Source organism: Chionomys nivalis, unplaced genomic scaffold, assembly GCF_950005125.1.
Source record: "Chionomys nivalis unplaced genomic scaffold, mChiNiv1.1 scaffold_28, whole genome shotgun sequence".
NCBI classification, from domain to species: domain Eukaryota; kingdom Metazoa; phylum Chordata; class Mammalia; order Rodentia; family Cricetidae; genus Chionomys; species Chionomys nivalis.
In genome coordinates, this window is record NW_026646922.1 from 7,136,904 (window position 1) to 7,151,622 (window position 14,719).

The 14,719-nt window shown below is 41.5% G+C and overlaps 1 protein-coding gene across 1 annotated transcript; it reads left to right on the forward strand.

Annotated features, from left to right (window-relative positions):
- Nucleotides 1–1,164: 1,164 nt before the first annotated feature.
- On the forward strand, nucleotides 1,165–1,962 carry LOC130869138 (spindlin-2-like; the record flags this gene model as incomplete). Its single annotated transcript, XM_057761201.1, has 2 exons — nucleotides 1,165–1,636; nucleotides 1,784–1,962. Coding segments are annotated over 2 exons (651 nt in total), but the record flags the coding sequence as incomplete, so codon positions are not given.
- Between the last annotated feature and the right edge of the window lie 12,757 nt (nucleotides 1,963–14,719).

The window sequence follows — 14,719 nt, forward strand, 5'->3', positions numbered from 1 at the left end:
CAACTCTGTTCCACTCAAAGCACTAGTCTTCCATGAAGGTGGGTTTATTATCCTCACAGTGCCTGAGGAGGACAGTTCAGCTCCTGGTCTCCACAACTGTTCAACAGGCTTTTTGCACCTGAACATTTCCGGAAGATGGAATCTGGAGAGGTAGGACATTTTCTTTTGGTAAATATGTTTCCAAAGCAACTAAGACCTCTGTCGTACAAAAAAGTTTTCCTTCAAATGTCCTGCGGGTCCACCATTTCTGTTGTTACCAGCTCCTATATTTGATAGCTGTGGGCATGGTGAATGCCAGATATTCTTCCCACTTCATCTTTGCTAACAATATCAAATTCATCAATCCACTAAAATGGCAAAGCTCCTCTTTGTCCATAGGTGTTTTAAAAGATACTAATTATTTCTCAATGGCTGCTGTTGCCCAGAATAATGAGTCTTTCAGGTTGAAGTGGGTCTCACAGTACTCACTTCCACAATGAAGACACAGAATGGCTTTATGTAATAGACCTGGGTCTGGATCAGGAGACCCAATACAGAGAGCCAGTGGATTGGAGTGCCATGACCTTGGGCAGGCTGTCTTGGATTGAGCCCCCTACCTATTAGCTTGATGTCAAAGGAGACGTGTGGATGTCCTTCGAATTCTTTGTTATCTGTTCAGATTTTTCTTACTCGTTTCGGGGATAGGCATACCTTCTCGTCTCATTGACTTAGTCAGTCAGAAAGTAGGTTTCTCAGCAGAGGTCATTTGCCTTTGGGCAGCAGGAATGTGTCTCTGAGATTGATATACTGAGCTGTAGAGAAAAATTTGCAAATTGTCCTATTTATTTCTGAAGAGAAAATTACAGTTAGGTATGCAAACCTGTTGATCAATATCTTTGTCTCCTGCACCACAGTTCTTCCAGAAAAGAGCCTTGACCTCATAGCCTCCCCTTGTTGTCCTTGCAGGCACTCATGGTTGAGGCCACGTCTTGGTTTCTGAATTAAACAGAAGGAAAGTTCTTTCAACCTAGAGAGTGGGCAGCTATGAAGCCCAAGCACAGAAAGATATCCAAGAAACAGTGGACCAGGAGGTCAGTGGCCTATCTCAGTAAGTCTACAGCCATGATGAAGATGCCTCTTAGTATGAGATGCATGCCACCTGTCCAGAAGAGGAATGGGTCATCTCTCCAGAAGCAAAAAATGAGGAGGCCTTTGGAGGCCCTGGAGAATATTGTCGGCCGCAGAATTTCTCACGGCTGGAAGGAAGCCAATGAACCAGTCACCCAGTGGAAAGCCATCATTCTAGATCAACTGCCAACAAATCCCTCTCTCTATTTGTTGAAGTATGATGGGATAGATTGTGTCTATGGATTGGAGCTTCACAGTGATGAAAGGATTTTAAACCTTAAGTTCCTGCCTAACAACGTACCATTTCCTCAGGAGACAGACACTCATCTCTCAAACACCATAGTTGGCAGAGCAGTGAAACATACATTTGAGGGCACAAATGGCTCTAAGGATGACTGGAAGGGGATGGTCCTAGAGGAGGTGACAATCATGAAGACCTGGTTCTATATTACCTACAAGAAAGATCCGGTCTTGTACGTTTACCACCTCCTGGTTGACTACCTTGAAGGCAACCTCCACATCATGCCAGGCTCTATGGAGGAGTGGACTGGGGTGGTCCAAGATGAGGTGCAGACCATGAAGACCTGTTTCTACATTACCTACAAGAAAGATCCAGTTGTGTACCTTTACCACCATCTAGATGACTACATTGAAAGCAACCTCCACATTATGCCAGGATGTCCTCCAATAGGGGTGAATTTGGAATTAGGCAGGGATTCCTTGGCAGGCAAAAGCGTGCAGCACAACGAGAAAGATGGAACCCAAAAGATAGGTAAAATTATTTACCAAGTTCCCACCAAACCTTCCGTGCATTTCATCACGTTTGATAATGACTTCCATATCTATGTCTATGATTTGATGAAGATCTGTTAAAGTGAAATTCACAAATTTTGGGGGTCAGACTTAAAACTGTGTGTGGGGATCTCTTTTTTTCAGAAATACCTCAGGTCTTCTATTAATCCTGATATCTTTCCCAATGGAATTTTTTTTTGCTCTAAAAATAAAATTTGGAAGCTGTTATGTTGTTTGGTCAATGATGGAGTTTCTGGTGGATGGGACATCACAGAAAGACAGGCCTCAAAACAAAACAGGACTTATGGTCTTTTCCCCTTGGAGAGTAAATGACGAAAGGAGATGCAGTGTGTGGAATAGGACAAGATGGCTGTTTAGGAAACAGAGGAGAGTGGCCAAAAAGATGTAGGATCTCAGAGAGGGAAAATGCGGGAGGGAAAAACATGTCATATGGAAAGATGTGACATCGAGGTGTTGGGACTTAAGAGGATAGAGAGTGATCATGAAGGGTCACAAATGTGTACTCAGAAGCAAAGAAAATTGGGTTTCATTTGATTAATGGTTTAATTCATACCATCTGGAAGTCACTGGGTATATGAACTCCACTGGAGGATGTTGAGTGACCCGGATCCTCCTGCCTAAAGAAAAGTGTCTCCTCTCAGTGGCTCTTCTGCAATGGGGTGGACCTCAGGCTACCTACTTACTTTTACCAGGCTTCTATCTACTACCTATTTTGTCATGCCTGGATTCTTTATGTCTTGCACTCTCACAGGTATTATGCATGCCATTCAACCCCCGTGAGTTCATTTAAACAATTGGCCTGCCTTAACTGTAAAACACTGTTCCCTTGTCATTGATCATGTTCTGTGGGATTTGGGCTATAAAACTCATAAACAGACTCACCCGCACCCAGGCTAAACTAGTAGTACATTGAATCACATTGGTGTGTTACATGCACAGATATGATGAATGCACCGAGCTCCATAAAATCAGTTACCAAGGGAATCAGTGATGTTAGGTGAAGTGTGGCAAAGACCCCAGAAACCCATCAGACCCGAGGATACAGGTATGATATTGATGCCTGACTCCCATCATGCAAGGATCCTGACATCTTTAACAGGGCAGTTTTGGTTCCTTCATCTTCAAAAACTTGGTTAGTAAGGTTGTAGGTGTCAAACTGCCATTCAGGGCCCAGCATGTAGGTCACCTGTGCCAGGTCAGGTGATTTGGCTACATTGTGGGAAAAACTTGTACCAGGGCATGCTGGTACCCTCGCCCCTTCTTCTCCTCAACATCATCATCACTCTCCTGGGTGGGCCTAGAGCACAAAGAAGGCAAAATGGACTAAGCTTCCTCCTTAGTGGATAACCTTATCTACCCTCAATTTGGACTGACTTTCATAGGGCATGCAGCACATTTTATCCTATTAGCCATCTCTTTCATTGGATCTCTCACTTATCCAATGAATGATTGAATGTATCCATTCCTCCATGTCTCTATCTTCTTCAATCCCTTCTTCCATTTCCCCATGTCTTGTGTCTACAGGTTGCCAAGATAAATCTACTATGTCTCTTCTGTTCTAGAAACTTTCATTTGTAAAGAACTTGCCCTCTCAGGGGTGGATTTTTCTGAGTTCTCTGTAGATGGAGACCATATGAGGAGGAACAGAGGAGCAACCATGACAACACTTGCGCAGTAGAGTTAGGCAGATTACAGATTGATGCCTGGCAAGCCTGTACAATGAGTCAGACTCCCATGAGCTCTGTCACTGTGATCTCACATAGATAACTCATTCAGTGTTCACGTCCAGGACATTGAGTTTTAATTTTTGTCCTAATCTGGTAAAGAAACCAAGATGAGGAGAATAGAGGAGCCTGATGTAAGGCCACAAAATGGGTCATTTGCAAAGGTAAGACTACATGCCTCCATGTGTGCTGCCACCCTTCTTAGGAAATCCATCTTTCCATAGATTAGCTATAGGCAACCCAAGTGTCCAGCACACTGCTAACCACAGGTTTGAACCTAACTGCCTTTGATTTCTGAAACAATTGCTGTCCCGTTAAGGTCTCACAACAACACAGCAAGGTATGTAAGAATGCCCCACCATCACCTTAGAGCATGTTCAGGACACCAAAGAGCCAGCAAGTTATCTTTATTGGAAATACAAATGTTTCTGGAGGGACAAAAGGATGTACATAAAAAAAAAAAAAAAAAAAAAAAAAAAAAAAAAAAAAAAAAAAAAAAAAAAAAAAAACGATTGGTGTACTCACTACGATTTTATGTGATATGGCCCACACAGGCTTCTGGTTCTGAATACTTGGTCCTCTTTAGGTTTTGTAGGTTGTGGAGACCCAGAACCTAGCTGGAGGAATTGCGGTCTGAAAGCTCAAGCCTTGATGTTTCAGGGCATCCTTTCACTGGTCCCCAATGTTTACTGATTTCCTTACAGAGAATGAGAGGCCTCCTACTCCTGCTGCCATGGCTTCTGCAACATGAACAGTGAGAACCCCCTTCACACCCTGGTTGCTCTCATCACATAGGAAGGTGTAAGTCACAAACAATCTCCCACACCAGTTTAGAATTATGATTCATAAAATGGTTATTTCTTTTAAGGGGCAAACCTTACAGATTGCCATGCCAGACAACAGCCCTCTGCAGGATGAGGAGAGGAGCCTGGTAGCTGGATGTGGAGATAGATGCAAGAGACCAATCTGAACGCAGTTGCTCCATTTTGAAAGAGAGAGACACCACAACCCAATGGCCTTTATCTCAGTTGCTATAGCCTGAAGGAGCAGAAAGAGCTCCTGCAACACACATATTTGGACATAGCAGCAAAATTTACCAGTATGTGACAAAAATCTATTTTAGTTTATTATTTTCATGCTTTCAGGTACATGGCAGAGACAGGCTCTGCTTCATGCATTTGTGTGACCAATGATTTCCCTTTAAGAAAAAACCCACAAACGCTCCCAACAACATCATCAGCATTCAACAACATGTCCATGATTTCTTTGCTTTGCCTTTGATTGAGTGGTAAATCATGCTGCTTGTTAATCTGTGCAAGCAATGTGAATTTCTCTGTAAATATATAGACAGAATTGACAGGTATCTTAAACATGTCAGGGGGTCACACTGCAATGGAGTGGGTTAATCATCACCATGTGACAGTGACATATTTAAGATCTCTCCTTTGTCATTAAATCTCAGAATTGTCAAGATGTTATGTTTTTGTGCAGACTTCTCAGGGTTTTCTCCCATTCATGGTTTCCATGGATGTTTGCTAGTTACGCTTACATGTCTTTTGCCAGATTCTGTCAGTTTTTGGCATGCACTCTCAGCTCCACAACTTCTCCTGCCCTAAGATTCTAGTTCCAGGCATTTTAGACACTTGTGACTGTTGCACGAGTGTCTCATGTTCCGCCTAAATGATTTGGAATGTTATTTAGCCTGAGTTTTAACTTCCATCCCTGAGTTCATTGACTTTCCTTGACCATCTTTCTTGGGCCACTGAGCTGAACTACTAGGGGTTTGCTCCAGTTACTTCTCCATGCTGAGACAGCCTACACTCTCAGTACTACTGTGATAGTGTTTCTGTAGCAAGTATTCTTCTCAAGATAAGAAGAAATTTCAATATTATAATCCATCTGCTGTTATTGTGTCTTAAACACACAAACACACCCCCATAAGTTAATGCACACACACTGTTGATATCTCAACCTTAGGGTGCCGTTCTGGGTTAGTAAGAGGCTTCTCTCTAGAGGGGTTCCCAGAAAGCCATGGGGTGACACCAACCAGGACCTTGGGCAGGTGAGCTGTGGGTGCCTGCACTGTGCCATGTCCCTAGGCACTACGGGTGCTTTGTCCCATAATCAGACTGATGACTATCTTGAATATCACCATAGAACTGTTGTACGGAAAAGGATGGAGATAAAGACAGGGACCCACATCAGAAAACTAGACTGAGCTACAAAGCTCCAGTTGAAGAGCTGAAGGGGAGAGAATAAGAGCAAAGAACTAAGGAATACAAGGGCTTGGTCCACCCACTGAGACACTGTGTCTGAGCTAATGGGAGATCAACAAAACCAGCTATGCTGGGACTGACAGAGCATGGGATCAAAGTGGAAGCATTGAATGTGGCTGACAATTGGGGCAGAAGGAGAACCCAATGATAATGGCACTGGGATTTGTCTGTACTGCACATACAGGCTTTAATCGATCATATTATATGTAGATGCATACCTTCCTCAATCTGTATGGAGGGGGGCAAGGGCTTCCCACAGGTCAAGGTACCCTGTCCTCTATTAGGACTGGATTGGGAGTGGAGAGGATTGGTGGTTGCGTGAGTAGTTAGGGGGAGGAGGAAAGGAAGTGGAAATTTGAAATTTATTATTTATGAAGGAAGAAAAAAATCAATAGGAGATAACCAATGGAGAGATGGGATCTAAGAAAAAAACTTTCATGTGATTTGTTGACTCAGACACCAAAGACTGTTTCAGAAAAATAAGATACAGGGATTGAGTTGCTTGGGCAAGAGTGTGACTTGAGTAATTGGGAAGATGAGTGGGGGCTTATTTTGGGTCCCCTGGTGGCTGTATACAGCTTTTGAGGAGCTGAATGCTGGATGTTTCTGTGGGTAAATAGGGAAGTAACAAGCTTGTGAGGGGATTTCTGACATAAGTAGAGCCTTGGTGATGTCACAAAGCCTTGGTTCGTTGGGTAGCAACTCTGTTCCACTCAAAGCACTAGTCTTCCATGAAGGTGGGTTTATTATCCTCACAGTGCCTGAGGAGGACAGTTCAGCTCCTGGTCTCCACAACTGTTCAACAGGCTTTTTGCACCTGAACATTTCCGGAAGATGGAATCTGGAGAGGTAGGACATTTTCTTTTGGTAAATATGTTTCCAAAGCAACTAAGACCTCTGTCGTACAAAAAAGTTTTCCTTCAAATGTCCTGCGGGTCCACCATTTCTGTTGTTACCAGCTCCTATATTTGATAGCTGTGGGCATGGTGAATGCCAGATATTCTTCCCACTTCATCTTTGCTAACAATATCAAATTCATCAATCCACTAAAATGGCAAAGCTCCTCTTTGTCCATAGGTGTTTTAAAAGATACTAATTATTTCTCAATGGCTGCTGTTGCCCAGAATAATGAGTCTTTCAGGTTGAAGTGGGTCTCACAGTACTCACTTCCACAATGAAGACACAGAATGGCTTTATGTAATAGACCTGGGTCTGGATCAGGAGACCCAATACAGAGAGCCAGTGGATTGGAGTGCCATGACCTTGGGCAGGCTGTCTTGGATTGAGCCCCCTACATATTAGCTTGATGTCAAAGGAGACGTGTGGATGTCCTTCGAATTCTTTGTTATCTGTTCAGATTTTTCTTACTCGTTTCGGGGATAGGCATACCTTCTCCTCTCATTGACTTAGTCAGTCAGAAAGTAGGTTTCTCAGCAGAGGTAATTTGCCTTTGGGCAGCAGGAATGTGTCTCTGAGATTGATATACTGAGCTGTAGAGAAAAATTTGCAAATTGTCCTATTTATTTCTGAAGAGAAAATTACAGTTAGGTATGCAAACCTGTTGATCAATATCTTTGTCTCCTGCACCACAGTTCTTCCAGAAAAGAGCCTTGACTTCATAGCCTCCCCTTGTTGTCCTTGCAGGCACTCATGGTTGAGGCCACGACTTGGTTTCTGAATTAAACAGAAGGAAAGTTCTTTCAACCTAGAGAGTGGGCAGCTATGAAGCCCAAGCACAGAAAGATATCCAAGAAACAGCGCATCAGGAGGTCAGTGGCCTATCTCAGTAAGTCTACAGCCATGATGAAGATGCCTCTTAGTATGAGATGCATGCCACCTGTCCAGAAGAGGAATGGGTCATCTCTCCAGAAGCAAACACTGAGGAGGCCTTTGGAGGCCCTGGAGAATATTGTCGGCCGCAAAATTTCTCACGGCTGGAAGGAAGCCAATGAACCAGTCACCCAGTGGAAAGCCATCATTCTAGATCAACTGCCAACAAATCCCTCTCTCTATTTGTTGAAGTATGATGGGATAGATTGTGTCTATGGATTGGAGCTTCACAGTGATGAAAGGATTTTAAACCTTAAGTTCCTGCCTAACAGCGTACCATTTCCTCAGGAGACAGACACTCATCTCTCAAACACCATAGTTGGCAGAGCAGTGAAACATACATTTGAGGGCACAAATGGCTCTAAGGATGACTGGAAGGGGATGGTCCTAGAGGAGGTGCCAATCATGAAGACCTGGTTCTATATTACCTACAAGAAAGGTCCTGTCTTGTACGTTTACCACCTCCTGGTTGACTACCTTGAAGGCAACCTCCACATCATGCCAGGCTCTATGGTGGAGTGGACTGGGGTGGTCCAAGATGAGGTGCAGACCATGAAGACCTGTTTCTACATTACCTACAAGAAAGATCCAGTTGTGTATCTTTACCACCATCTAGATGACTACATTGAAAGCAACCTCCACATTATGCCAGGATGTCCTCCAATAGGCTTCTGTCTGCCACCTCTTTTGTCATTCCTGGATTATTTCTGTCTTGCACTCTCACAGGTCTTATGCATGCCATTCAACCATTGTGAGTTCATTTAAACAATTGGCCTGCAATAACTCTAAAACACTGTACCCTTTTCATGGATCAAGTTCTTTGGGACTTGGCTATAAAAGTCATTAACAGACTCACCTTTACCCAGGCTAAACATGTACACATTGATGTACATGGTTGTGTGACATTCACACATATGATGAATGCACCGAGCTCCCTAGAATCTGTTACCTAGGGAATCTGTGATGTTAAGAGGAGTGTGGAAAAGATCCCACAAACCCATCAGATCCGAAAATAACAGTACGATATTGATACCTGACTCCCATCAAGGGGTTTTGGGGAGTGTGTGAATTAGGATTGAAGTGAGGGGATGGAGGATTCTGGAAATCAAATCACTGAAGGAAAGATTGAGTAAGGTATGTGGCCAACTGGCCCATTAAATACAAAGGAATAAGATGTCAATATATCAGTGGTGAGGTGTCCATCATAATGCTGTGCATATCTGTCTAGGGCCAATGTGAAGTTAATGCAGTATGAACTTGCCTTTCAGCTCCTCAGAGTGTGAGTTCATTCTCAGTTGAAAAAAAAAGTATGGTCGTGCAGTGAGTTCCTTGGTTAAGATTTTAGACTTTGGTAATGAATTCAAATCTTGATTCAATCCTTCCTTTTTTAGACTGTGTAACATGTCTGAGACTAGCTTCCTTTTGTCTTTGGAAGAGAGGAGGGAGGATTCAAGAGGCCAAATGAGATAGTGGAGAGGGTTCTTACAGAAAGATTTTTTCTAATGTCATTGTATGAGGAAGGCCAAAGTGATGGATGAGGGTTAAATGTCTATAGGTTAATAAAGAAACTGCCTTGGCCCTTTTGATAGGACAGCAGGTTAGATATGCAGAGAAAACACAGAATGCTGGGAGAAAGAAGCCTAGTCAACAGACGCCATGCCCCCCCCCGAGACAGAAGCAGCTTATGATTCTCATAAGCTCATGGTGCTTCACAGATTATTTGAAATGGGTTAATCAAGATGTGAGAATTAGCAACTAACAGGCTAGTCCTAATGGGCAAAGTATTATTTAAAATAATACAGTTTCTATGTAATTATTTTGGGTAAAGCAAGCCAGTGTGGGAACCTGGTGGCAGAAAACATTCAGCTGTTCCTACAACTCAAAAGAGCTGTCAAAATTAAGCTCAAAACTTCACCACAGAAATGTGTATATTTAGAAATTCAAAAGACAGTTGTTTAATATATGAGTGTAACTTTTTATGGAGATGTGTATACATGCATGCAAAGGCCAGAATTAACCCTGGGTGTCTTCCTTAATTACTCTCTGTCATGATTAAGATACGTCATCTCTTTGAACCTGGAGCTGACCAATTCCCCTTGACCAAACAGCGAGTCTTAGAGACCCAGGTGTGGCTGTCTTCTCAGCACTGAGTGATGAGTTGATATCTTTAATGACGAGATTTTTGCACAAGTTTGAAGGGATCAAATTTATGGTCTCCATCTGTATGGAATGCACCTTACTGACTGTGTCATGGCTGAAGAACAAGACAGTTGGTTAAAAAATATTGAGCTGTGAGAAAATATTCTGGATCACAAAAGGGAATCGTATAACTTTAAAAGAAGTGCTGTGGAGATTGAGATGACAGACATTCAAACGTGAATGCCTTTGCTTCCTCCCCTCAAGTCTCCTGGTGGATGTGTCAAGAGGCCTACTGAATTATCACAGCATGGGGCAACTGTGAACTGTGAAATCTGTTTGTGCTCAGGTCTTGATATCAAATTTAGGGTGTAGTTATATAAAAGTGTACATCCAAAGGAAACATGCAATGGTAGGTCTATCCCAGTAGTATATCGCTTTTTCAAGCAGATGTTAATTTCTGTAGATAATCATTTTAGAGGGGTATGACAGCAGATGCTCAAGGCCGAGGTGCATTGCTATAGATGCTTAAGGAAAAGAAATATTGCTCCAGATGCTCAAGACAGAAATGCATCATTGTAGATGCTCAAGGGAGAGATTCATTACATGGGATTGAGATGTAATTTCAGCTCCTGAGCTCTGACTGCCAAGATTTGTGGCTCAATAACTTTTAAAAATGATATCAGTATCATGTTGGGATAGGGACTTGGGGTTCTTCATTGCTCAGTGACCACCCTTGACTCCCTCAGTGCCTCCTTTTTGCAGTCCCAATTTTTCTACTTTCTGATTATGAAAGCCATCTTTTGCAGTCTTAGCTTTTTCCAGAATGTAACTGAATTTACTCTCTGAAACTCTGAAACTACCCATGGTGTTACATGACTTAGCTTTGGTATTAGGTCCTCAACTTCCACTGATGCTCAGAATTCTTCATCTGTTTCCTTGTTGCTGCATATGTAATTGTGGCCATGTATGTTATACCTCATTCTGGATACTCTACCTATTTTTCTGTTATTCCTGCAAATGGTTCATCCCAATGTACCTGAGAGAGAGAACACTCTGAGGTAGAAGACAAGCAAAGAGGACATTTTAATGCCCTGGTATTACAATCCCAGATGAGATGCTTCCCAAACCAGCAGGCGTTCTGTTCATATGATCAGAAGACTGGCAGATGTGCCTGTGTAGATTGACATCATCACATCCTAGAAGATGTATTATCTCCCAACTCTGTTAGTTATAATGCTTCTCCAAGTGTCCTTAATAAGCCTTTTTATTTTCATCTGTGAGATTGTTGTTGAGATTCTAGGGAGACATGCCTCCTTCTGTCCATGATGAGGATAACTCCAGGGAAAATGGTCATATGTGGCACACTCTGGCTGCCCCTCTCAGAAGAGAAACTTCCAATGCTTGTGCTAGCTGCTTGGAGATATTGTGGCCTAGACAGGAATAGTGACTGTGGAAGGAGCTGTGGCTGTTTCCTTCTTATCTCAGGTCCCCTCCTCCATTTTGAAAGACTATAGGGTAGTGATCTCATATTCCCTTTCCTTCTCTTTTCTCTCTCCTGTCGGCGTCCACAATTGCAACTTCTTATCTGACTCTGACCCTCAACCTCCCCATTTATAGATCTTTAATGCCAACATGTAGTCTTGGTTGATAAACACTATCCTGCAGGGAAACTACATAAGATAGAAAGTAACCAACTCAAATTAATTATAGAGAGTCCATTAAACTGAGCAGATTCAATAGACCCCTTCCTCCAAACAATATATTGGCAGTAAATATATAACCGAGCAATCATCACAGACAAATAGACATGCTTAGATGAAGCCCAGATCAAGTGAGCAAACAGATTTAAAAAAAAAAAAACACTCGTCAGTTCAACAAGCTGATTTGTTTGTGGAGGCCACTCATTAGTTAGTTTTCTGACCACGTTGATTTGAAATAATCACATAAAACCTATATTATTCACAATAGTCTTTGGCCAATAGCTTAACCATATTTCTAGATTCCTCCCTCATTCTAAACTAACCCATTTGCATTTATCTGTATCACAACTAGTTCATGTCTTACCAACAAATTTTTGTAGCTCCAGAGTAGGTGTTTTTCCCTGGTGGTGTCTAGGTGGCTTCTCACTGACCCCACCTCCTTTCTCCCAACATTGTTTACTTTTACCACCTAGGTCTATTCTGCTAAGCTACTGGCTGAAATAATGTTATTCATTAACCAATAAAAACAAACATAGACAGAAGGACTTCCCAAACCAACCCTTTGTCCAATGTATAAATTCCAAGAACTGGTATAAAAATTTATTATTAAATGAAGTACTTGAAAGAGGTTGATGTTTATTCTCACGATCTGGAATTAATGTGTTGGTGGGGAACCTACTTCCTCAAGATGGGCTAGGAAATTTGGCTTTTGATATTCGTCATTTTGTATCACTTCTCTTAATATCTTCATTATTTTATGAGCACACCACTGTTTTCCTGTGTGACTCTTTTGATATAAGGGTTTGCCATTGAATTTAAAGACCATCATAACCTGAAATGACCAATTTTGAGAATCTTAAGCTTCTATTTACCAATTTCTTTTTTTAAATAAAATCCCTCAAATGGCTACCTTAATTAAGATATATGCTTCCCTGCTCCCATATTCATACTTACTTTTTCCCAATCATCCCAATTCCCCAAGTTCCCCCATCCTCTCCTTCTTACTTTTCTCCTCCCATCCCCTCTTATCCTATCCCACCCCACCCCCCAGATCCCAAATTTTTGCTTGAGAATCTGGTCTACCTTTCATATCCAGGAGAATAACTATATGTTTTTCTTTGGGTTCACCTTCTTATATAGCTTCTTTGGGATCACAAATTATAGATGCAATGTTCTTTGTTTATAGCTAGAAACCAATTATGACTGAGTACATGCCATTTTCATCTTTTCGTGTCTGGGACACCTCACTCAGAAAAGTGTTTTCTATTTCCATGCATTTGCATGCAAAATTCAAGAAGTCATTGTTTTTTACCACTGAGTAGTGCACTACTGTGTATATTTTCCACACTTTGTTCATCCATTCTTACATGGAAGGGCTCTAGGTCATGTCCAGATTCTGGCTATTACAAATAATGCTGCTATGAACATAGTTGAACAAATGATTTTGTAATATGATAGGGAATCTCTTGGGTATATTCCCCAGTGTGGTATTGCTTGGTCCTTGGTTAGGTTGATCCCAAATTTCCTGAGAAACCGCCACACTGATTTCCAATGTGGTTGGACAAGTTTGCATTCTGACCAGCATTTGATGAGGGTACCCCTTCCTCCACAACCTCTCCAGCAAAGGCTATCATTAGTGTTTTTGATTTTAGCCATTTTGACAGGTGTAAGATGATATCTCAAAATTGTTTTGATTTGCATTTCCCTGATTGCTAATGAGTTTGAGCATGACCTTAAGTGTCTTTTGGCCAATTAAACTTCTTCTGTTGAGAATTCCCTGTTAGTTAAGTGCCCCATGTTTTAATTGAGTTAATTAGCATTTTAAAGTCTAGTTTTTTGATTTCTTTATATATTTTGGAGATCAGACCTTTGTCTGTTGCAGGGTTGGTGAATTCTTCTCCCAGTCAGTGGGTTGCCATTTTGTCTTAGTGACAGTGTCCTTTGTTTACAGAAGCTTATCAGTTTAAGTAGGTCCCAATTATTCAATGTTGCCTTTATCATCTGTGTTGCTGGGGTTATACATATAAAGCAATCTCCTGTGCCCATATGTTGTAGGGTACTTCCCACTTTCTCTTCTCAGGTTTAGTGTGTTCAGATTGATATTGAGGTCTTTGATCCATTTGGACTTGAGTTTTGTGCATGGTGATAGATATGCATTTATTTTAATTCTTCTACAGGTTGACATCGAGTTCTGACAGTACCATTTGTTGAACATGCTTTCTTTCTCTCATTGTATACTTTTAGCCACTTTATAGAAAATGAGGTGTTCAGACGTTTGTGGGTTAAATCAGTATCTTCTATATGATTCAATTGGTCGAATTCTATGATTTTATGCCAATACCATGCTGTTTTTATTACTGTAGTTCTGTAATAGAGTTTGAAGTCAGGAATGGTAATGCCTCCAGACATTTTTTTTATTGTATAAGATTATTTTGGCTATCCAGGATTTTTTGTTTTTCCATATAAATTTGATTAATGTCCTCTCAATATCTGTCAAGAATTTTGATGGGCCGGGCGATGGTGGCGCATGCCTTTAATCCCAGCACTTGGGAGGCAGAGGCAGGCAGATCTCTGTGAGTTCGAGACCAACCTGGTCTACAGAGCTAGTTCCAGGACCGGCTCCAAAGCCACAGAGAAACCCTGTCTCGAAAAACCAAAAAAAAAAAAAAAAAAAAGAAATTGCCTTTGCTAGAATTGCCATTTTTACTATGTTGATGCTCCCAATCAAAGACCAAGGGAGGTCCTTCCATTTTGGTATCCTCTTCAATTTCTTCCTTCAATTTCTTAAAGTTCTTGTCAAAGAGACCTTTCACTTTCTTTTGTTAGAGTTACCCCAAGATATTTTATGCTGTTTGTGGCTACGAGAAAGATGATGCTCTTAGTGGGAACTAGGACTTGGGTATATCTCTTTTATGTCCTGGTTCCCTACTCTACTGTGTATTCACATGTTCTCATTACAAAGACTATGTTACTTGGCAAGAGGCACTACATTTTACTTAACCCTGTGTGATTTGTTTTTCCTTTGTTAAATAGTATCTTTAATGTATTTGAGAGAAAGGAAATGAAATGCTATTTCAATATCTTAAATATGCCTTAATCCTTGGTCATCTTTCTTTCTGAGGGTTGGTTT